The sequence below is a fragment of the Podarcis raffonei genome, chromosome 4, assembly GCF_027172205.1.
Source record: "Podarcis raffonei isolate rPodRaf1 chromosome 4, rPodRaf1.pri, whole genome shotgun sequence".
NCBI classification, from domain to species: Eukaryota; Metazoa; Chordata; class Lepidosauria; order Squamata; family Lacertidae; genus Podarcis; species Podarcis raffonei.
This window is the reverse complement of record NC_070605.1, coordinates 8,107,327-8,128,511: the sequence shown is the minus strand read 5'-3', so window position 1 is coordinate 8,128,511 and position 21,185 is coordinate 8,107,327. Positions and strand designations below refer to the sequence as shown.

At 47.3% G+C, this 21,185-nt stretch overlaps 2 protein-coding genes across 10 annotated transcripts in view; one reads left to right on the top strand and one right to left on the bottom strand.

Moving 5' to 3' along the window:
* The window catches only part of C2CD3 (C2 domain containing 3 centriole elongation regulator), a 63,773-nt gene extending 46,901 nt beyond the window's left edge, over positions 1 to 16,872 (bottom strand). For 2 of the 8 annotated variants that reach the window (XM_053385048.1, XM_053385050.1), the window contains exons 1-10: positions 16,678 to 16,870; positions 12,063 to 12,332; positions 10,046 to 10,203; positions 9,214 to 9,428; positions 6,641 to 6,879; positions 6,345 to 6,474; positions 5,446 to 5,568; positions 5,063 to 5,207; positions 2,960 to 3,117; positions 222 to 440 (exon numbers count right to left, since the gene is read on the bottom strand). In XM_053385048.1, the coding sequence (XP_053241023.1) occupies positions 222 to 440; positions 2,960 to 3,117; positions 5,063 to 5,207; positions 5,446 to 5,568; positions 6,345 to 6,474; positions 6,641 to 6,879; positions 9,214 to 9,428; positions 10,046 to 10,203; positions 12,063 to 12,332; positions 16,678 to 16,741 (1,721 nt within the window). In that variant the 5' untranslated portion in view covers positions 16,742 to 16,870. Of the gene's footprint in view, positions 1 to 221; positions 441 to 2,959; positions 3,118 to 5,062; positions 5,208 to 5,445; positions 5,569 to 6,344; positions 6,475 to 6,640; positions 6,880 to 9,213; positions 9,429 to 10,045; positions 10,204 to 10,379; positions 10,450 to 12,062; positions 12,333 to 16,677 lie in introns of those variants that run through there. The other 6 variants (XM_053385052.1, XM_053385049.1, XM_053385053.1 and 3 more) reach the window with 6 other exon arrangements.
* A 1,277-nt stretch (positions 16,873 to 18,149) lies between these two features.
* PPME1 (protein phosphatase methylesterase 1) overlaps positions 18,150 to 21,185 on the top strand; it is a 252,123-nt gene continuing 249,087 nt past the window's right edge. For both annotated transcript variants that reach the window (XM_053385106.1, XM_053385107.1), the window contains exon 1: positions 18,150 to 18,354. In XM_053385106.1, coding sequence (XP_053241081.1) covers positions 18,254 to 18,354 — 101 coding nt within the window. In that variant the 5' untranslated portion in view covers positions 18,150 to 18,253. The remainder of the gene's footprint in view (positions 18,355 to 21,185) is intronic.

Genomic DNA, 21,185 nt, shown 5'->3' with positions numbered 1-21,185 from the left:
ACACCCTTTTCTGAAATCTTGGAGAGCCATTTGCCAGTTAATGGAGGCAGCACAGAACTAAATGGGCCAATGGATTTGACTTGGTATCAACAGGGATTTTACATCATCCCCAAATCTTTGCTCTTGTGATAAAATGAACGATTCTAATGATTCCTGCTGAGATGGGATCAAGTCAATGAGCTTACATGCCTCGCCCCTAAGTGAGAAGGAAGAATTATTACCTCTTTTTGGCCAACGCTGGCCTGGGCGGCTTTCCAGTTGATCGTTTTTTGCCTGGAGTGATGTTTTCAGGGGGCACCTTTAAGCTCTCCACGACTGCTCTAGCTAATCGGACCCGGCCCAGCACTGCCAGTCTGTCAAGGCTCAAGTTGACAGCTCGTGTTTCCTCTGTAGATTCCATGGAAGCCTCATGAAGAGGAAGCGGCCCAGCAGGAGAATGGCTGAGAAGGGGGACACGAACGAGCAGGCTAAGATAACCTTCCTTATAAAAAGGAAAGAGAAAGGTGCTCCAAGGAGTTGTTTTATTACATCTCTTGCACATAAGAACATAAAAGTAGCCTGCTGAATCAGACCAGTGGCCTAACTAGTCCAGCACTCTGTTTTCAAAGTGGCCAACTCACAAGAGGCATGCAAGCAGTGCCAGAGTGCAATAGCACCCTATGAAGCTGTGATTCTCAGCAGCTGCCATTCAGTTACTGTCAGGGAACTGCCATCGGAGAAACAGGAGGTGAAAGGGCTCACAGAGGTTGAGAGAGACTTATCCGCTGAGGAGGGGACCAGCAGGGGGAGAGGAAGGGCTCCAAGGGAAAGTGAGTCGGAGGGAGGGCTCAGAGACAGTTCCAGCGAAAATAGCGGGGAGGTTTCAGGACCTCCCATAGGGACACCCACTCCTCGCCGGAAACTGTCACGCCGAGAGTCCAGAAGACGCGTTTCCGTTAAGGAACTTTTATGCTGGAAGAAGTTCCGTAAACGCCCACTGTCCGATTCTACGAGCGACTGATGGAGCCATGCTTAAGGAGCTCCGTCACAGACAGAGGTTTGTGGACTTAGCCAAACTCTGAGGGACTAGGACTTTATGCACAAGCAGCTCATCATCCCATCACAGTTACGTACTGTCTCCAACAGTGGAGATAGTACCTAGCCATTCTTGTGAGCAGCCACTAATCGTCTGATCCTCTATGAATTTGTAAACTCACACATTTGATACAAATGCACCAATTCTGTGTAGGGAAAAACACCTGAACTGAATTGAAGTTCAGAGGAAATCAGGAGTTGTGATGTCATTATTATTATTTCTTAATTTGTTAGTGATTTTTCTTGCCCAGGGCAACCCAAAGGGACTTAAAACAGCAGATAGAGAGAATTGATAAGAATAATGATCTGTTGTGACCTTGACGGAAGCATACAATATATGAGCCTTCTTGTGTTTTGGCTCATCTTCCTCTTTTTTCCTTTTTTTTTCTTTCCTCCTCCTCCTCCTCCTCCTCCTCCTTTCCTTTCTTTTTTCTTTCCCATAATGGCTTAAGTTCTATGCCATGTACTTAGATATTTTTTGTAGTTTTTTTAAAGCTTTTTTATCATCATCATTATTAAGGATTTTTCTTTTGTAATTTTGGTTGTTTATATTTATCTGTATTTGTTTAAAGCAAAACAAAAGTATTAAAAAAAAACAACAACTAGCCAAACAGGTGGACAATTCCCCACCCCAGTAGTTTTCAACCAGTGTGCCGTGGCACCCTGGAGTGCCTTGAATGATGGTCAGGGCTATCATGGGCAGTACTGGCCTCTGTCCCTCTTTCCTTTCCTCCCTACTTGAATGCCCTCTCTCACGTCTCTGTCTCCCAAAGGCTTGCACTGCAGTTTGTTGCAGCAGCCCTGGCTTCAAGCTCCCCAGGCGAATGGTGCCTCTGGGGCTGGCCAGAGTGTGCTGGCTGCCAGGATCTGAGGAGACCTCAGAGCAAGCAAGCAAGCAAGCAAGCAAGCGGGTGAGGGAGCCCAGCCAGTCAGTCTGCCAGCCCTTGCTGTTGGGAACAGACTGACAAGTCCCAGGCCCCTGTGAGGCAGTGTGAGGAGGCACCTCTCTTTGAGGCAGGGTGTGTGTGTGTGAGAGAGAGAGAGAGAGAGCGCTCAGAAACCAAGGACGGTGGCAGCAGCAGCTGCCCAGAGGACTCCCAAGGAGAGGGAAAAGGAGAGGAGGCTAAGGAAACACTCCACAAGGGAGGGTGTTAGAAAAGGGGTGAGAGGCTGCCAGCTCTGCAGGCAAGGGGTGACAAAACTGGGCTCCTAAGCCCCACAGAAAGAATGCAGTTGGTCAAGGGAGCTGTGGGCTCAAAAAGATTGGAAACCTCTACCCCACCCCATAGGTGCATTAAAACCACAAGGAAAAAGAAACACAGTGGTACCTCGGGTTAAGTACTTAATTTGTTCCGGAGGTCCGTTCTTAACCTGAAACTGTTCTTAACCTGAAGCACCGCTTTAGCTAATGGGGCCTCCCGGAGCCCAATTTCTGTTCTCATCCTGAAGCAAAGTTCTTAACCTGAAGTACTATTTCTGGGTTAGAGGAGTCTGTAACCTGAAGCGTACGTTACCTGAAGCGTATGTAACCCGAGGTACCACTGTACATTTAAAACACCCCACCCACTTCAAAAAGGCCACAGGTAGTTAAAGGCCCACGGCCTGGTTGTAAAGCAAAGTTTTTGCCTGGTGCTTAAAGACGTATAACAATGGGGTCTGACAAGCCTCCCTGGAGGAGCATTTCACAAATGGGGAGCCACTGCAGAAAAGGCCTGTTCTCGTGCTGCCGCTCTTCAGATCTCCCTTGGAGAGGGCACACAAAGAAGGGCCTCGGATGGTGATTGCAGAGTCCTTGTCGGTTCATATGGAGAGAAGTGGTCCTTAAGGTATTACAGTTCTGGGCTGCTTGAGTCATGTGTAATGGAGCCCGCAGCAACTGGTTTACCTGGGTTTTGCCTCTCGAGTCCCTTTCTGACCCAAGGGGCTAGAATCTGAAGCCTTGTTTGATCTCCGACACTTGCTGTTCTGCGATTTGTTTAGTTTTCCGGAAGCAACAGCATCTTCCTCGTCACTGAGGAAGTCACTTAAGCTGCTGTCGGACTTCTAAGGGAAAGAGTGAGAAAAGCAAAAAACATTTAACAGTCACAGAACACTCAGGAATTAACGATTCAATTACCAAAAGGAAGTTCTCCTTATCTTGAGATTAAAGATGGTAACCATTTATAAAAAACAGATGATGGAACGGAGGGAAGTCGAAAGCTCGGCAGAGCTAAAACTTTGTAAAAGGTGATATGATGTTATAATATTATCAAAAAATGGAAAATGAATAAAAAATATTTTTTTAAGAAATGTAACTCTAAAATTCAAACTCAGTTGCTGAAATACATGATCTGTTTTACTAGGCACATTGCTGGATTAATAAAAGGAACAATAGAATTATTTTTTTAAAAATATGGTGACCTTTTCCAAACACTGCAAGTTTTTAATCTCCACTCAAATTCTATTTTGTGGCCAAGCTAGACAGAGAGATATGAGGAGCATCTGGAAAGGTGTTAAGTTAAAGGGGCAGAGGCAGAACCTCTGGTCTTCACCCACTCCTCCAGCAAGACCCGGCACAAATGAGAGGTGTGGCAGATCTGATGTGTTCCTATATGAATACTTTTTTTATGTGGGATGCCTCTAGCTGCCAATACAGCTGTGATACAGATGCCTCACACTAAAAGAATTTTCATGGTGAGTACCACACATTATTTTCTCAGGAGAACACTCTGTGGACGAGCTGTGCTAATCTTCTATGGGGGGGGCACCACATAAATCTGATTGACCTAGGAGAGGGCTAGTGTTTTAAACTTCACTTAAGTCTTTTGCACACCTAAAACAAACGTTTTTGTCTTTCGGCAGCTCTCGTCTTTTGGACGATGCCCAGCGCAAGAGAGGTAAGACGGGATGAAAGGAGAGGCAGAGAGGAAGCCCATAAGCCAGCCTTCCCCAATCTGTTGCCCCCCACCCCCCCAAATGTTTAGACTATACCGTATTTTTCGCTCCATAGGGTGCACCGGACCATAGGGCGCACCTAGTTTTTAGGGGGGGGGAAATCCCCCCCCCGGTCCAGGAGCGGCGGCAAGATTGCGCGCAACCTCGCCGCCGCTCCCGGAGCTTGCGGGGCTAGGGACGGGGGAAGCCCGAGCTTCCCCTGACCCCACCCCCCAGAACAGGTCCAGGAGCGGTGGCAAGATTGCGCGCAACCTCGCCGCCGCTCCCGGAGCTTGCGGGACTGGGAAGCCTGAGCTTCCCCCACCCCAGCCCCCAGAACAGGCAGCTATCCACAAGCCTTTGGAGCCCGGCGGGAACTCCCGCCGCGCTCAGAAGGCTTGTGCATGGCTGCCTGAAGCCCAGTGAGAGCTGCGGGAATTGGTGCAGCGCTCGCCGGGCTTCAGGCTGCTATCCGCAAGCCTTCGGAGCGCTCCAAAGGCTTGCGGATAGCTGCCTGAAGCCTGGAGAGCGAGAGGGGTCGCTGCGCACCGACCCCTCTCGTTCTCCAGGCTTCAGCGAAAGCCTGCATTCGCTCCATAGGACGCACACACATTGCCCCTTCATTTTGGGAGGGGGAAAAGTGCGTCCTATAGAGCGAAAAATACGGTAACTTCCAATGTCTATGGATGCTGGGAGTTGTAGTCTAAAACACCTGGTGGGCGCCAGGTTACTGTGCTGACATAAGCAAAGCAGACTCTGATTTGCAGAATTGTTGCCTGGTTCATTCTAGCCCAGTACAGACAGCAGCCTTCCAGTATCTCAGGCAGAAAAGTATTTCACAGCCCCTCTTGAGACTCTTTTAACTAGAGATGACAGAGGTTGAATCTGGAACCTTGCACAGGCAAAGCATGGGTTCTACCACTGAGCAAGGCCCCCTCCTTCAAACACAGGATAAGAGACTAGGTACAAATAATGTTTTCTAGCCAGGAAGCTGACTGTGGTAAGACTGGCTTGGTTCATGGAAAGCTTAGTCACAATAACATGCCCAAACCACCTACACGCCTCTGGCGCTTACTCGAACAGTGTAGAACAAGTTTTCCAGGAGGCTCTGGTCATAGTGGGGGTCGTTCAGCTCACTGTCGTACACCTCACTCCCGGGAGAGATACATTCCAGGGGAGATCCTGTACCATCCAAAAGGCGCAGAGGGGAAGAACCAGAACTGTGGGGGAGAAAAGGAAAGAAGGTAAATATGCACATCATCTAGCTACGTACACAGACATGAGCATGCACACAGTAACGTTGAATTCAGCACTGTCCTAGCTTTTTGGTTTTTATCCAGCACCGCTCTGCTAGGTGATGTACAGGACACAAATGAGACTGAGCTGTGTTAGACAGAATCTATTGTACTCGTGATGACCCTTGTTGCTGCAGGATTCCCCACACATTTCACATCTTACCTGCCCAGCAAGAGCTGGATTGCTCTGTTTTCAGCATGTAAATCAAATTCTGAGCCATCAGGCAGTGGCTGAAGAGGCTCTTCAACGGCAGGTATGAGGCCAGGGTGCAGGTTTTTAAGATTCCTGGATAAGAAAATATGCCAATAAAGATGAACTAGGCACTTCCCGGGCATGGTACGCTCTGGATTCTTTGGACTACAACTCCCATCAGCCCCTGAAGTCATAGTGAATGGCCAGAAGTGATGGAAGTTGTAGTCCAATTTAGCCAAAGGGCACCAGGTTGGGTAAGGCTGAACGGGGGGGGGGGTTATGATATTAAGCAAGGATAAATTACCAAAACCAATGAGGTTTGCTTGGTGCCAACATTAGCATTATTTAGGCACCAGGCATTTAAACAAATTTTATTGCTATAGGCTGCAGTCCCATATACATTTAACTTGTAATAAATCCCATTGGACTTCAGACATATTCCTGCAGCAAAAAAACCCTAAAAACAATCTGAGCCCCTCTCTAGTTCAACAGGCTTCCATTTTCACTCATTTGAGTAAGAATTCGGAAAACAGGGTACCGAATGAGTAAAGATGATTACAGACTGTTGGACCAATCTACTGATTCCATCAATTTAGTATACACACACAAAGTTAGATCATATATCTCTGAAATGAGATGTAAATGTACACACTTCATGGTTGTTTTTTTCTGATACAGAGTTGGCAACTTGCATATTCATAATCCAGCAGATGTCAGAGACAAAACCATAACTATTTTGTCTGTGTCTATAGAATTGTTGGGCCCAAGCTACTCTGAAAAAGTGATTTGATACATACTGCTTTTATTAAGCATCCTGAATGCCATTATATCCATGACACAAACATTCCCACATACTCTCCCAAACTCACTTTTCAACTAGTTTGGAGACATCCTGCTTCATGGGCTGAAGTTCATAAAGCTGTATATCGGGGTCTGGATTCGATGTCATTGCAGACACTACCATAGCGTTTCGGAGTCTATTGCCTCTATCCAAAAGGGCTGGGGAAAAGAGGACAGGAGTGAACACTGAATTTAAAATAACAACTGTACATACTGACTTATGGGCGAGCCATTCCTAGACCACTCCTATAGGGGAAAGTGCAACGTGACAGAGCTTTTTAAAACGATAACATCGTAGATGAAACCCAACTATTTATATACATACCTGAAAGGAGATCTTTTGTGGGTGGGTTGTTGCAAGAAAGAACACGGGCAGGTTTGGGACTTTCCTTAGCCAACCTCACTTGAGCCTCAAGATCAGAGCCACCGGAAAACAACCCTTGTTGTTTGGGATCATTTGCATTGACGGAATCATTGTGCCCTTGGAGGTGGTGTTGGTGAGGTCGAAAAAACCCTTCTTTTAGGTTCTCGGAGTTCTCCTGAAAGTACAAGTGATCCTTGCCCCTGTTCCAAAACATAAGCACCATCACAAAGTTTAACTCAAGGATGGTTTTTCCAAAATGCCCCTAATGCTGTTCTGGGCATGCATATAAAGTACCTGTATTACTGACGGGTGGCGCTGTGGGTTAAAGCCTCAGCGCCTAGGACTTGCCGATCGAAAGGTCGGCGGTTCGAATCCCCGCGGCGGGGTGCGCTCCCGTTGCTCGGTCCCAGCGCCTGCCAACCTAGCAGTTCGAAAGCACCCCCAGGTGCAAGTAGATAAATAGATACCGCTTTATAGCGGGAAGGTAAACGGCGTTTCCGTGTGCTGCGCTGGTGCTGGCTCGCCAGAGCAGCTTCGTCACGCTGGCCATGTGACCCGGAAGTGTCTCCGGACAGCGCTGGCCGCCGGCCTCTTAAGTGAGATGGGCGCACAACCCTAGAGTCGGACACGACTGGCCCGTACGGGCAGGGGTACCTTTACCTTTACCTTTAATTGCATAGAGAGTTTTTTTTTTAAAAAAAAATGGTGAAGCAGTAAAGGTAAAGGGACCCCTGACCATTAGGTCCAGTCGTGGCCGACTCTGGGGTTGCGGAGCTCATCTCGCTTTACGGACCGAGGGAGCCGGCGTACAGCTTCCGGGTCATGTGGCCAGCATGACTAAGCCGCTTCTGGCGAACCAGAGCAATGCACGGAAACACCGTTTACCTTCCCGCTGGAGCGGTACCTATTTATCTACTTGCACTTTGAACTGCTTTCAAACTGTTGGTGGGCAGGAGCAGGGACCGAGCAACGGGAACTCACCCTGTCACGGGGATTCGAACCGCCGACCTTCTGATCGGCAAGTCCTAGGCTCTGTGGTTTAACCCACAGCGCCACCCGCGTCAGGGGTACCTTTACCTTTATTACTGACAGGGAGAGCTGAATAATGGGGACAGAAAACACACCCTTGCCTTCAGAGCACTGCAGAGTGAAGGGCTAGGGGACATTCTGGCCTGCAGAGTTACTTGGGCACTGAGACATTTGGCAATATGTTCTCCTGAGTTCCACTGCGGCGTGCAGTCTCCTTCTGCATCACCTGGCAGAGGTCATCATTACTGGGGGACACAGAGACAGGGCTCATGAGCCGTTTTGCAACCCAGGATGTTCAAGTCATGGCTTCACATGAACTGGAAAGAGACTGGCACGCCCGCCCACCCTGAAATGCTTATGGGTAATGACAGCAACCCACTTTGACATGCATAACAGACATCTATGCAGCTTCTGATCTGGTGAAATAAGCTTTCCTGAGGAATACTGAGCTCCCTGGGTGCTTAATGGAAGCCAGAGTTCAGCCCATTAGCATTTTTTTTTTAAGTACTTTAAGCAGGCATAAGACTTACTAGCAGCCGATAGTCTTGTTCAACCCAAATACATGAGAATGCAGAACACAATCATGTTGGTTCCTTGCCAGCAGTGGAAAACCTAGACCATGCTTCTCCCATGCCATTCTTCAAGGGAGGTGTGCAATCTTGAAATGGAGAGTGCTTTTCCCGGGCCAGTGGGTTGCCAGCTTTCCATCAATAGGAGATTATGGGACAAGGAACCCACTGGTGACAATATGGCCTCTCTTTCCATCTCAGATGAGCTCTAGCTGTTCTCCACTTACAAATCAAACCAAAACAAAAGTGTCCAGTACCCTTTCCTGGGTCTCTTGAGGGCCTGCCCTTTCTAGGTTCAGAGGCAATGGAATCCACGAGAGCCAAAGATGCCCTGGAAGCAGCTCTCCAACCCACCTGATGGGGTACCACATCCAGAACAGCCAGAGGACCTTGAATGCCACCTTACCCCTTGAATATGTGCTATGGGAAAGCGAATGGAGCTGTTTAGGGAAGTTTTTTAATGACTGAGGTTTTAAGGTATTTTTAATCTTTTGTTGGAAGCCACCCAGGGTGGCTGGGGAAACCCAGCCAGATGGGTAGGGTAGAAATAATAAATTATTATTTATTATTTCAAGAAAAATGGCAGTTGATATGACCCCATGAAGCCTTCTAGACATTGCTGAACTCCTGTTCCCATCATCCCCGATATTTGGCTGTGCCAGTGGGTTGATGGGAGTTTTGAGGGTCCCACCTCTGGAGGGTCACATGTTCCCCATCCCTGCCATCACTTAGTTAATTTCTACCTTACCCTTCCTCCCAAGGGAGCCCAGGGCGGCAAACAGCAGGTGATAAAATGACAAAAGCCCATTAAAGGGCTTCACAACAGAAACAAAAGCCTCCACCCTGACAAATGTGCGCCTCAAATATCTTTATCTGTCTCTTCATCTTAAAACATTCATTGAGATCAAAATGGAAAACAAAAAAAGAGAAGAACACCTTGGTGTGGTGGCCCTACTACTGCTAGCGGACTCTCTTCCAATGATATTCGTGCTAGCCGGCCTGTGAGGCTGCGAGGGTACAAGGAATGGGTTAGAGTCAGCCGCTTCTTTGGTTCCCCGGACTGACAAACCAGCACTGAAGCTGACGTCTGTGTTTGGGACGGAGCTGTTGCTGTCATAGGTTTCGGACAGCGGTTCCAGAACAAGCGATACCTGTAAGAAAATGTTTGAAAGGACTCAGCAGTAGTAGTTAGCATTTGGAAAGCGAGTTTTTTAATCGCTTCACACATTATTAAGGTAAAGGTAAAGGTACCCCTGCCTGTACGGGCCAGTCTTGACAGACTCTAGGGTTCTGCGCCCATCTCACTTAAGAGGCCGGGAGCCAGCGCTGTCCGGAGACACTTCCGGATCACGTGACCAGTGTGACATCGCTGCTCTGGCGAGCCAGAGCCGCACACGGAAACGCCGTTTACCTTCCCGCTAGTAAGCGGTCCCTATTTATCTACTTGCACCCGGGGGTGCTTTCGAACTGCTAGGTTGGCAGGCGCTGGGACCGAACAAGGGGAGCGCACCCCGCCGCGGGGATTCGAACCGCCGACCTTTCGATCGGCAAGCCCTAGGCGCTGAGGCTTTTACCCACAGCGCCAACCGCGTTATTATTTATTATTATTATTATTGTTATTATTTATTTATTTATTTATTTATTTATTAAATTCGTTAGTAGCTTTATCTTGTGCTTTTCATGCCCACCTCACCATGTGTTGAACTTGGAGCACATGTCTGACGTGGGGTGGGGGTGACCATTAAACAGGGAAAGGTTTGAGAGTTACCTGTAGCTCTCCCATCTTCTCAGATGTCGGTGAGACAATGGTGAAAAATCCGCTGATTGGGTGACTTGGAGAGAGCTGTGCCAGCCCATTGATTTGCACCCGGCCAATTGGAAGGTGATTTGGTTTGGCCATTACTTCCAGGACAAGAGCACCCATATCTGTAGGAGGCAAAAACAAACAAAAATAAACGAGCGCAATAAACAAAACGTGAAGAAACAGAACAATGTGTGCTTTTACTTCAAGACGCAGAAACAAGTGGCTGAGCTATTCAAGCTACCCTGTATGCAAAAACCAGTTCCTCACCTCCATCTCTTAGCCATGGGTGGATACTTACCATGATGGAAATAAGAAACTGGTATGGAGGTGGCCCAGGCTGGGCCCGGAACAAGGGGTGATGGAAGGAGCTGAAATGGGGAGAAAGTGAAAGGGGCAATGGGAAGGGGTCTCCCTCCCACCAAAAATAATAATAAATAAAATCCTTCTACCCCTTCATGGATCACTGCCTTGCCGTGGCGAAGGGGCTTGAAGAACTCAGAGAAGCTATGAACTACGCCGAGCAGGGCACACAAGATGAACAGGTCATAGTGGAGAGTTTTGACCAAACGTGATCCACCTGGAGGAGGAACCGGCAAGCCACTCCAGTATCCTTGCCAAGAAAACTCCATGGACAAAGACAACAGGCATATAAAAGTTATGACACTGGAAGATGAGCCCCTCAGGTCGGAAGGCGTCCAACATGCAACTGGGGAAGAGCGGAGGGCAAGTAATTAAAAGAACCTTTTAATGAGGGTGAAAGAGGAGAGCGCAAAATATGGTCTGAGGCTCAGCATCAAAAAAACGAAGATCATGGCCACTGGTCCCATCACCTCCTGGCAAATAGAAGGGGAAGAAATGGAGGCAGTGAGAGATTTTACTTTCTTGGGCTCCATGATCACTGCAGATGGTGACAGCAGCCACAAAATTAAAAGACGCCTGCTTCTTGGGAGAAGGGCAATGACAGGCCTAGACAGCATCTTGAGAAGTAGAGACGTCACCTTGCCAACAAAGGTCCGTATAGTTAAAGCCATGGTTTTCCCAGTAGTGATGTATGGAAGTGAGAGCTGGACCATAAAGAAGGCTGATCGCCGAAGAATTGATGCTTTTGAATTATGGTGCTGGAGGAGACTCTTGAGAGTCCCATGGACTGCAAGAAGATCAAACGCATCCATTCTGAAGGAAATCAGCCCTGAGTGCTCACTGGAAGGACAGATCGTGAAGCTGAGGCTCCAGTACTTTGGCCACCTCATGAGAAGAGAAGACTCCCTGGAGAAGACACTGATGCTGGGAAAGATGGAGGGCACAAGGAGAAGGGGACGACAGAGGACGAGATGGTTGGATAGTGTTTTCGAGGTTACCAGCATGAGTTTGACCAAACTGCGGGAGGTAGTGGAGGACAGAGGTGCCTGGCGTGCTCTGGTCCATGGGGTCACGAAGAGTCGGACACGACTAAACGACTAAACAACAACAAAAATCCTTCTAAAGCAGGCATCAAACTGAGGGACCATCAGCTAGCAACTTTTATAAGGCTCTGAAAAAGCAGAAGTTGCCCACCAATTATGAGAATGAAGCTTATCTGCCAGCAATGCAGAATAATTTCACTGTTTGTTCCATCTCATTCTAAGCTGACTCACTGGGACTTGACTTGAAGGGGCAAAACACAATCACTGCCTTCCATTTAATAGCAGTAGTAGTAGTAGTAGTAGTAGTAGTAGTAATAATAATAATAATAATAATAATAATAATAATAATAATAATTTTTATTTATACCCCGCCCTCCCCAGCCAGAGCCGGGCTCAGGGCAGCTAACACCAATAAAATCACAGTAAAAACATAATGGGGGGGGGACCAATTTAAAATACAGGTTAAAATGCAATTTAAAATGCAGCCTCATTTTAAAAGTAGCCAATTTGTGCTTTAGCAGCTTGTCCAACCCTAAACTAACAAGCCACACGCTCATACTTCAAAGGAGTAGCTGTACCTGTCAGATAGGAGACAAACTGTTTTGGTCCACACCGAACTGGGTAGCGGGTCGTAGTTTTGAGGTTTTTTTGCTCGGCCTGTGAGGTATCCCGGGGAACAAAGGCTGTCCCGTCTGAGGTTTCTCCCCACCACCTCACCCGGATAAGAAAGGAAGCAGGTGCCTTGGCAACCATCCATAAGATTTTGCTAATGGTCAGCTTCAGAAAGCAGCGCAGTTGTCCTTCTACAAGCGGAGGCAAGCTTGTAGAGGGGGAGATATCACTGACGTCTGTGGAGAAGAGGTAGAGCGCAGCATTACTATTTATCCAAAACAGGCCAGTTAGTTTATTTCTTTTTAAAAATGAACTTTGTTTATCATCTTTCAGTTATTAAATAGTAACCCAATAACATCCAAATACACAACAAAACATCAGCTTCTCTTCTCCCCGCCCCCCTGGTCCATTGTTTTAACTTCTCCCCCCCCCTTATGTTTTCTATTTCCTCTCCTCTTCCTTCTGTTTCAATTTTATCTGTTACAAAACGGAGCTGTGCAATTTAGGTAGTTCTGTCCCGAGAATAATTCCCAAATTCTATCAGTGCTAAATTGTACTTTGATGGTTGCTTTCCTTTTTTTGTTTGTAGCGGTTCTTGCTGTTGTCTGTAAGGCACCTTGAGTCCCTTACCAGGCGGCATATAAATATAAATGCAGTTGTAGTAGTAATAGTAGTAGTGATAATAATAATAATAATAATAATAATAATTATTATTATTATTATTATTTAAGGTATATGGTGAGCCCAGTAATTATACTAATACTAATAATAATAAATTTAAGGTATGTGGCGAGCCCGGTAATCATAATATTAATAAATTTAAGGTATGTGGTGAGCCCAGTAATAATAATAATAATAACAACAACAACAACAACAACAATATAAATAAATTTAAGGCATGTGGTGAGCCGGGTAATAATAGAAATAATAATATTAATAAATTTAAGGTATGTGGTGAGCCCGGTAATAGTAATAATAATAATAAATTTAAAGTATGTAGTGAGCTCGGTAATAATAATAATAATAAATTTAGGGTATGTGGTGAGCCCGGTAATAGTAATAATAATAATAATAAATTTAGGGTATGTGGTGAGCTCGGTAATAATAATAATAATAAATTTAGGGTATGTGGTGAGCCCGGTAATAGTAATAATAATAATAAATTTAGGGTATGTGGTGAGCCCGGTAATAATAATAATAATAATAATAAATTTAGGGTATGTGGTGAGCCCCCTTCATGGATCACTGCCTTGCCGTGGCGAAGGGGCTTGAAGAACTCAGAGAAGCTATGAACTACGCCGAGCAGGGCACACAAGATGAACAGGTCATAGTGGAGAGTTTTGACCAAACGTGATCCACCTGGAGGAGGAACCGGCAAGTCACTCCAGTATCCTTGCCAAGAAAACTCCATGAACAAAGACAACAGGCATATAAAAGTTATGACGCTGGAAGATGAGCCCCTCAGGTCGGAAGGCGTCCAACATGCTACTGGGGAAGAGCGGAGGGCAAGTACAAGTAGATTCAGAGCTAATGAAGCGGCTGGGCCAAAGCTGAAAGGACGCTCAGTTGCGGATATGCCTGGAAGCGAAAGGAAAGTCCAATGCTGTAAAGAAAAATATTGCATAGGAACCTGGAATGTAAGAACCATGAACCTGGGTAAGTTGGAGGTGGTCAAAAATGAGATGGCAAGAATAAATATTGACATCCTGGGCATCAGTGAACTAAAATGGACGGGAATGGGCGAATTCAGTTCGGATGACCATCACATCTACTACTGTGGGCAAGAAACCCGTAAAAGAAATGGAGTGGCCCTCATAGTCAACAAAAGAGTGGTGAAAGCTGTACTGGGATGCAATCTCAAAAATGATAGAATGATCTCGATACGAATCCAAGGCAGACCTTTTAACATCACAGTAATCCAAGTTTATGCACCAACCACTGGTGCTGAAGAAACTGAAATTGACCAATTCTATGAAGACTTACAACACCTTATAGAAGTGACACCAAAGAAGGATGTTCTTCTCATTATAGGGGATTGGAATGCTAAAGTAGGGAGGCAAGAGATAAAAGGAACAACTGGCAAGTTTGGCCTTGGAGATCAAAACGAAGCAGGGCAAAGGCTAATAGAGTTCTGTCAAGAGAACAAGCTGGTCATCACAAACACGCTTTTCCAACAACACAAGAGACGACTCTACACATGGACATCACCAGATGGGCAGCATCGAAATCAGATTGATTATATTCTCTGCAGCCAAAGATGGAGCTCTATACAGTCAGCAAAAACAAGACCTGGAGCTGACTGTGGCTCAGATCATCAGCTTCTTATAGCAAAATTCAAGCTTAAACTGAAGAAAGTAGGAAAAACCACTGGGCCGGTAAGATACAATCTAAGTCAAATCCCTTATGAATACACAGTGGAAGTGAGGAACAGGTTTAAGGACTTAGATTTGGTGGACAGAGTGCCTGAAGAACTATGGATGGAGGCTCGTAACATTGTACAGGAGGCAGCAACGAAAACCATCCCAATGAAAAGGAAATGCAAGAAAGCAAAGTCCAACGAGGCCTTACAAATAGCGGAGGAGAGAAGGCAAGCAAAATGCGAGGGAGATAGTGAAAGATACAGGAAATTGAATGCAGATTTCCAAAGAATAGCAAGGAGAGACAAGAAGGCCATCTTAAACGAGCAATGCAAACAAATAGAGGAAAACAACAGAATGGGAAGAACCAGAGATCTGTTCAAGAAAATTGGAGATATGAAAGGAACATTTCGTACAAAGATTACCATAATAAAGGACAAAAGTGGTAAGGAACTAACAGAAGCAGAAGATATCAAGAAGAGGTGGCAAGAATACATAGAGGAACTATACCAGAAAGAAATGGATGTCTCGTACACCCCAGGTAGTGTGGTTGCTGACCTTGAGCCAGACATCCTGGAAAGTGAAGTCAAATGGGCCTTAGAAAGCACTGCAAATAACAAGGCCAGTGGAAGTGATGGTATTCCAGCTGAACTATTTAAAATTTTAAAAGATGATGCTGTTAAGGTGCTACACTCAATATGCCAGCAAATTTGGAAAACTCAGCAGTGGCCAGAAGATTGGAGAAGATCAGTCTACATCCCAATGCCAAAGAAGGGCAGTGCCAAAGAATGCTCCAACTACCGCACAATTGCACTCATTTCACACGCTAGCAAGGTTATGCTTAAAATTCTACAAGGAAGGCTCAAGCAGTATGTGGATCGAGAACTCCCAGAAGTGCAAGCTGGATTTAGAAGAGGCAGAGGAACCAGAGACCAAATTGCAAACATGAGCTGGATTATGGAGAAAGCTAGAGAGTTCCAGAAAGACATCTACTTCTGCTTCATTGACTATGCAAAAGCCTTTGACTGTGTCGACCACAGCAAACTATGGCAAGTTCTTAAAGAAATGGGAGTGCCTGATCACCTCATCTGTCTCCTGAGAAATCTCTATGTGGGACAAGAAGCTACAGTTAGAACTGGATATGGAACAACTGATTGGTTCAAAATTGGGAAAGGAGTACGACAAGGCTGTATTTTGTCTCCCTGCTTATTTAATTTATACGCAGAATACATCATGCGAAAGGCTGGGCTGGATGAATCCCAAGCTGGAATTAAGATTGCCGGAAGAAATATCAACAACCTCAGATATGCAGATGACACAACCTTGATGGCAGAAAGTGAGGAGGAATTAAAGAACCTTTTAATGAGGGTGAAAGAGGAGAGCGCAAAATATGGTCTGAAGCTCAACATCAAAAAAACGAAGATCATGGCCACTGGTCCCATCACCTCCTGGCAAATAGAAGGGGAAGAAATGGAGGCAGTGAGAGATTTTACTTTCTTGGGCTCCATGATCACTGCAGATGGTGACAGCAGCCACGAAATTAAAAGACGCCTGCTTCTTGGGAGAAGGGCAATGACAGGCCTAGACAGCATCTTAAAAAGTAGAGACATCACCTTGCCAACAAAGGTCCGTATAGTGAAAGCCATGGTTTTCCCAGTAGTGATGTATGGAAGTGAGAGCTGGACCATAAAGAAGGCTCATCGCCGAAGAATTGATGCTTTTGAATTCTGGTGCTGGAGGAGACTCTTGAGAGTCCCATGGACTGCAAGAAGATCAAACCTATCCCTTCTGAAGGAAATCAGCCCTGAGTGCTCACTGGAAGGACAGATCCTGAAGCTGAGGCTCCAAGACTTTGGCCCCCTCATGAGAAGAGAAGACTCCCCGGAAAAGACCCTGATGTTGGGAAAGATGGAGGGCACAAGGAGAAGGGGACGACAGAGGACGAGATGGTTGGACAGTGTTCTCCAAGCTACCAGCATGAGTTTGACCAAACTGCGGGAGGCAGTGGAAGACAGGAGTGCCTGGTGTGCTCTGGTCCATGGGGTCACGAAGAGTCGGACACGACTAAACGACTAAACAACAACATGTGGTGAGCCCGGGGGGCGGGGTTGTCGTTTGCTTCCCTGCCCGCCTCACTCACCAATCCGGGGTTGGTCGCTAATGACACCCCGCCGTCCCCCGTTACTTTTACGGGGTCCCCGCCCCCCCCCAGACCCCTCCTCACCTTTCTTCTTGCGGCCGGACCCCGGCCGGGCCGGGCCAGCCGCCTTGGCCTTCCTCTGCTTCATCCTCCCGACTAGGCCCCCCGAGCCCGCTTCCCGCTGCTTAGCAACGGCCGCCGCCGCCGCCGCGCGGCCTTCTGGGAAACCGGCGCCAACGGCGGGAGGAAAGCCCGGGGGGCACTTCGCCGCCTCCGGTGCGACCTCCGACCTCCAGAGGGCGCTGCGGGGCTGCAGGCGCCGCCACGGAAAAGCGTCTCCGCGGGGACCTTGGCTAGCACCGTAGAGATAAGATTATAGAGGAGCATTCCAATTGAGATGCTGCGTCTCTGCTTCTCCCAAAAGCGCAGGGATGGAGAACAAGGGAGAGAGGGAATAATGGCAGCAAAGAGGAACGGCGGGTGAAAAGGGTGGAGTATTCAGATTTAGCAAATTCAACGAATTTAGTAATTATTAGTAATTATTATGATTACTATGATTATTAGAATTAAAAACAATGTTAGATTTTTAAATAATATTAAGAGTTAGTTAGTTATTTTTATTTATTTTTAAAATTTATTGTTTATTTAACATAATTGTTACAAAATATAAGCAAAATATTACAAATAAGCACATATATATATATGAAAAAAGGAACAAAAGAGAGAAAAAGAAGTAAAGAAGAAAGAAGAAAAAATAAAGAGGAAAAAAGAAAAATTGGAAGAATCTCTTCCAACTTAATTCTACAAATATCTCAATACGAAAATAATAATAAAATTTCATTGATTGACTTCCATCGCTTACACTGCACTTCCCATATACATTTTAAACAAGATTGTATCTGTTATTCTGTATTTTCCCCATACAATCTCACACAAGTATTCTAATCAATAAGTTTTCAAAATTTCTCATAAATCTATTCTAAACACATACCTTACATTTAATCCTTGTCTACATAAATAATCATTATTAATTTTAATAGTGATATTAATATCAACATTATTATTATTAACAATAATAAATTGTTGTTCTTATAGAATAAGAGATCAGGAAGAGTGGAGTATTTAAAGGAGAGTGGGAAATGTTTGCAGGTTGAAACGTTAGCAGGGATGGAGCGGATTAAAGTATATGAAGGTACGATTGAGGAGGGAGGACAATAAAACCTATGGAGCAATTAGAATATGCAGTCACAATGAGTAAATATACAGAATCGCGGAAGGGAGGGCAAGGGAAATCGATGATTATGACTGCATGAGTGAATTGAATGGAATATGAACATTTGTAATGGAAAAAGTATAAATATATTTCAGCTTTTAATTATGGAAAACTAAAGAGCGACTCTACACTTTACTATCTCTACGGCGCCGACCCGCCTCGCTCATATCCCTAAAACGGAACCGCGCCTCCCAGGGTGCACCGCGGCCGCTCCCGTTTGGAATTTTCAGAAACTCCATTTCCCAGCAGGCCTCGGGGCGCGGGGAGGCGTCCTTCCGGCGCACAGAGGCTGCTGGGAGCGGCTGGCCGGCGGCTCCTTCTGGGAGGGCGGGGGCCGGATCCTGCCCCTTCGCCGCCGCCGCCTCGCCTCTCCCCGCCGCCCTCGCCATGTCCGCCTTGGAGAAGCAGCTGCAGCTGGGCCGCCTGCCCCCTCGCCCTCCGGGACCCGCCGGGGGAAGCGGCCAGGCCCTCCCCAAGATGCGCATGGGGTACGCGAGGGGGAGACAGGGGGGGAGTCGGGTGACGTCACGCGGGACGGAGATGATGTCACGCGGCGGGGGGACCGGGGAGGTGGCGTGACGTCATGCGGCTGGGGTGGGGAAGGGGGCGCCGAGTGCAGGAGGGGGCGTGGCTTTGGGAGGATGAATGGGGCGGGGCGGGGTTTGCCCAGGGTTTATTTGGGGGGGGTGGGGGGATTGTCCACAGCACGCGTGGGTGGGGGAGTCTTTTTTGGGGGGGATGATTGTCTGCAAAATGATGGGGGGCTCTGAAGGGGGGGAGGGGGTGATCTCTGCTTTCAATGGAAGCCTGGTGTGTGTCTATACATACACTGTGTATATTCTCATATATATCTGTTTTTATATATCTATATGTGTGTATGTATATAAATATACAGTGGTACCTCGGGTTCCATATGCTTCAGGTTACAGACACTTCAGGTTACAGACTCTGCTAACCCAGAAATAGTACCTCGGGTTAAGAACTTTGCTTCAGGATGAGAACAGAAATTGTGCTCCGGCGGAAGCTGTACGCCAGCTCCCTAGGCCAATAAAGCGAGATGAGCGCCACAACCCCAGAGTTGGCCATGACTGGACCTAATGGTCCCTTTTCCTGTACATATATACAATATGGATATGTGTGTATATATGTATGTGTGTATCATGGGGGTTTGACATAAAGGCACACTCCTCCATTGTCTCCTGAAACAGACAGATCCCAACAGCAAATAGGAGATGTGTAATATGGGGGGGGGGGTTATATTAATGAGGGGCCCAGTTCCAAAGGACAGGGCAGAAGTGTGTAAAAGTGCCTGCTTTAAAAGGGCGGATAACAACAGCTGCGGTGCTCATAATGGTGTTTTCTGAAATGCATTGCGTGCAAAACAGCCCTGCAGGGTAGGCCAGCCTAGTTTCCCACTCCCCCCCCCCGCCCCAGTTGGCTGAGAGCGTGCGAGAAATAACCCTCACCCGCTCTACAAGGTTGGTTCATGAGCAGGACTGAATTTCTGCATGCAAGGAGGTGCTCTGAAGGCGGTAGTGCGCCCCATAAAAAGCACTGCTCCTGGGTTGCAGACGTGGACAGAGGCCACCTGGGGAATCCCCAGGTTGACTGCGGCTTCTGGCCTTATGCCATGGGGCGTTGCAATTTCTTCACCCTTACCCAAAGGGTTTAAGGGGTCCTTTTTTTTGCCCGGTGAGAAAGGATAGAGAAGGGGATTCTCCTGGAAATTGAAGGCTGTCGTTTGCGATGTGAAAGCTTAATGCGCTTCTCTCTTCATTGTAAAAAGGTAAAGGGTAAAGGGACCCCTGACCATTAGGTCCAGTCATGGCCGACTCTGGGGTTGCGGCGCTCATCTCGCTTTATTGGCCGAGGGAGCCTGCGTACAGCTTCCGGGTCATGTGGCCAGCAGGACTAAGCCGCTTCTGGCAAACCAGAGCAGTGCACGGAAACACCATTTACCTTCCTGCCAGAGCGGTACCTATTGATCTACTTGCACTTTGACGTGCTTTTGAACTGCTAGGTGGGCAGGAGCAGGGACCGAGCAATGGGAGCTCACCCTGTCGCGGGGATTCAAACCTCCGGCCTTCTGATCGGCAAGACCTAGGCTCTGTGGTTTAACCCACAGCGCCACCCACGTCCCGTCATTGTATGTGTTGTAAAAATCACATTGCAATAGGGGCAACCTCAAGACGGCAACCAGCTCAGAGAATGGGGGGGGGGGTTGTGCCTGATCCTGGTGCATGAGATTCCATCAGAGGTAAGTGATGTTCATCCGGCGCAAGCAATGCATGGGGGCTGTGAGGGATCGCGGGGTGTGCCGTTTGCAAAAAGGAGGGACTTGAACCCTACTTTAAAAGAGGTGGTGTTTGGGGGAAGGAGAGGGCGGTGTTACCATATTGTGGCGCTTGCTGGCCATTTGCCAAGGAAGGCTGGGTGGGGAATCGCTGAAGGAAACCTGCTGTGCATGGAAGATGCAAAGTGACAGCGGAAGGCGTCTGTCTGGGAGGGGCCGTCGCTCGCTGCTTGAACACACCATTTGCCCGCAGAAGTCCCAGGTCCACTCCCCAGTGAAAGCAATAAAAAACCAACAACACTGGCAGTGTAGCCAGCCAAGATCTCCGCCTGAGACTTTGCGGTGAGAACAGCTAACCAGCCTGGACCAGCCTTCCCCCAGTCTTCATGTTCTCCAGATGTTTTCGACGCTTCACTCCCAGCAGCCTTGTGGGAGTCCAAATCATCTGGAGGGCACAAGGTTGGGGAAGCTTGCTCTGCAGCACATCTGGCTATGCTTCTGGTAGATCTGAGCAGCTTTTTGGAGGACGGAGGCCACCTTGAACTAATAATCTCAGCTTCTGCCTGCACGGTGAAAATAATGAGAGAGGCGAGACTGTTTTGGTGTTCCTGTGGGGGAGAAATTAGGCAAGCGCCCCTTTCCTGGCTGGAGTAGTTTTAGGTGAAGCTTCAGAATACAGTCATACCTCGGGTTACAGACGCTTCAGGTTACAGACTCCGCTAACCCAGAAATAGTGCTTCAGGTTAAGAACTTTGCTTCAGGATGAGAACAGAAATTGTGCTCCGGTGGTGTGGCAACAGCAGGAGGCCCCATTAGCTAAAGTGGTGCTTCAGGTTAAGAACAGTTTCAGGTTAAGTACGGACCTCCAGAATGAATTAAGTACTTAACCTGAGGTACCACTGTATCTGGTTGTGAGAGAAGGAGATTTAGCCCCCAAACCCATATTCCAATAATCTCATAGGTAAAGGTAAAGGTACCCCTGCCCGTACGGGCCAGTCATGACCGACTCTGGGGTTGCGCGCTCAT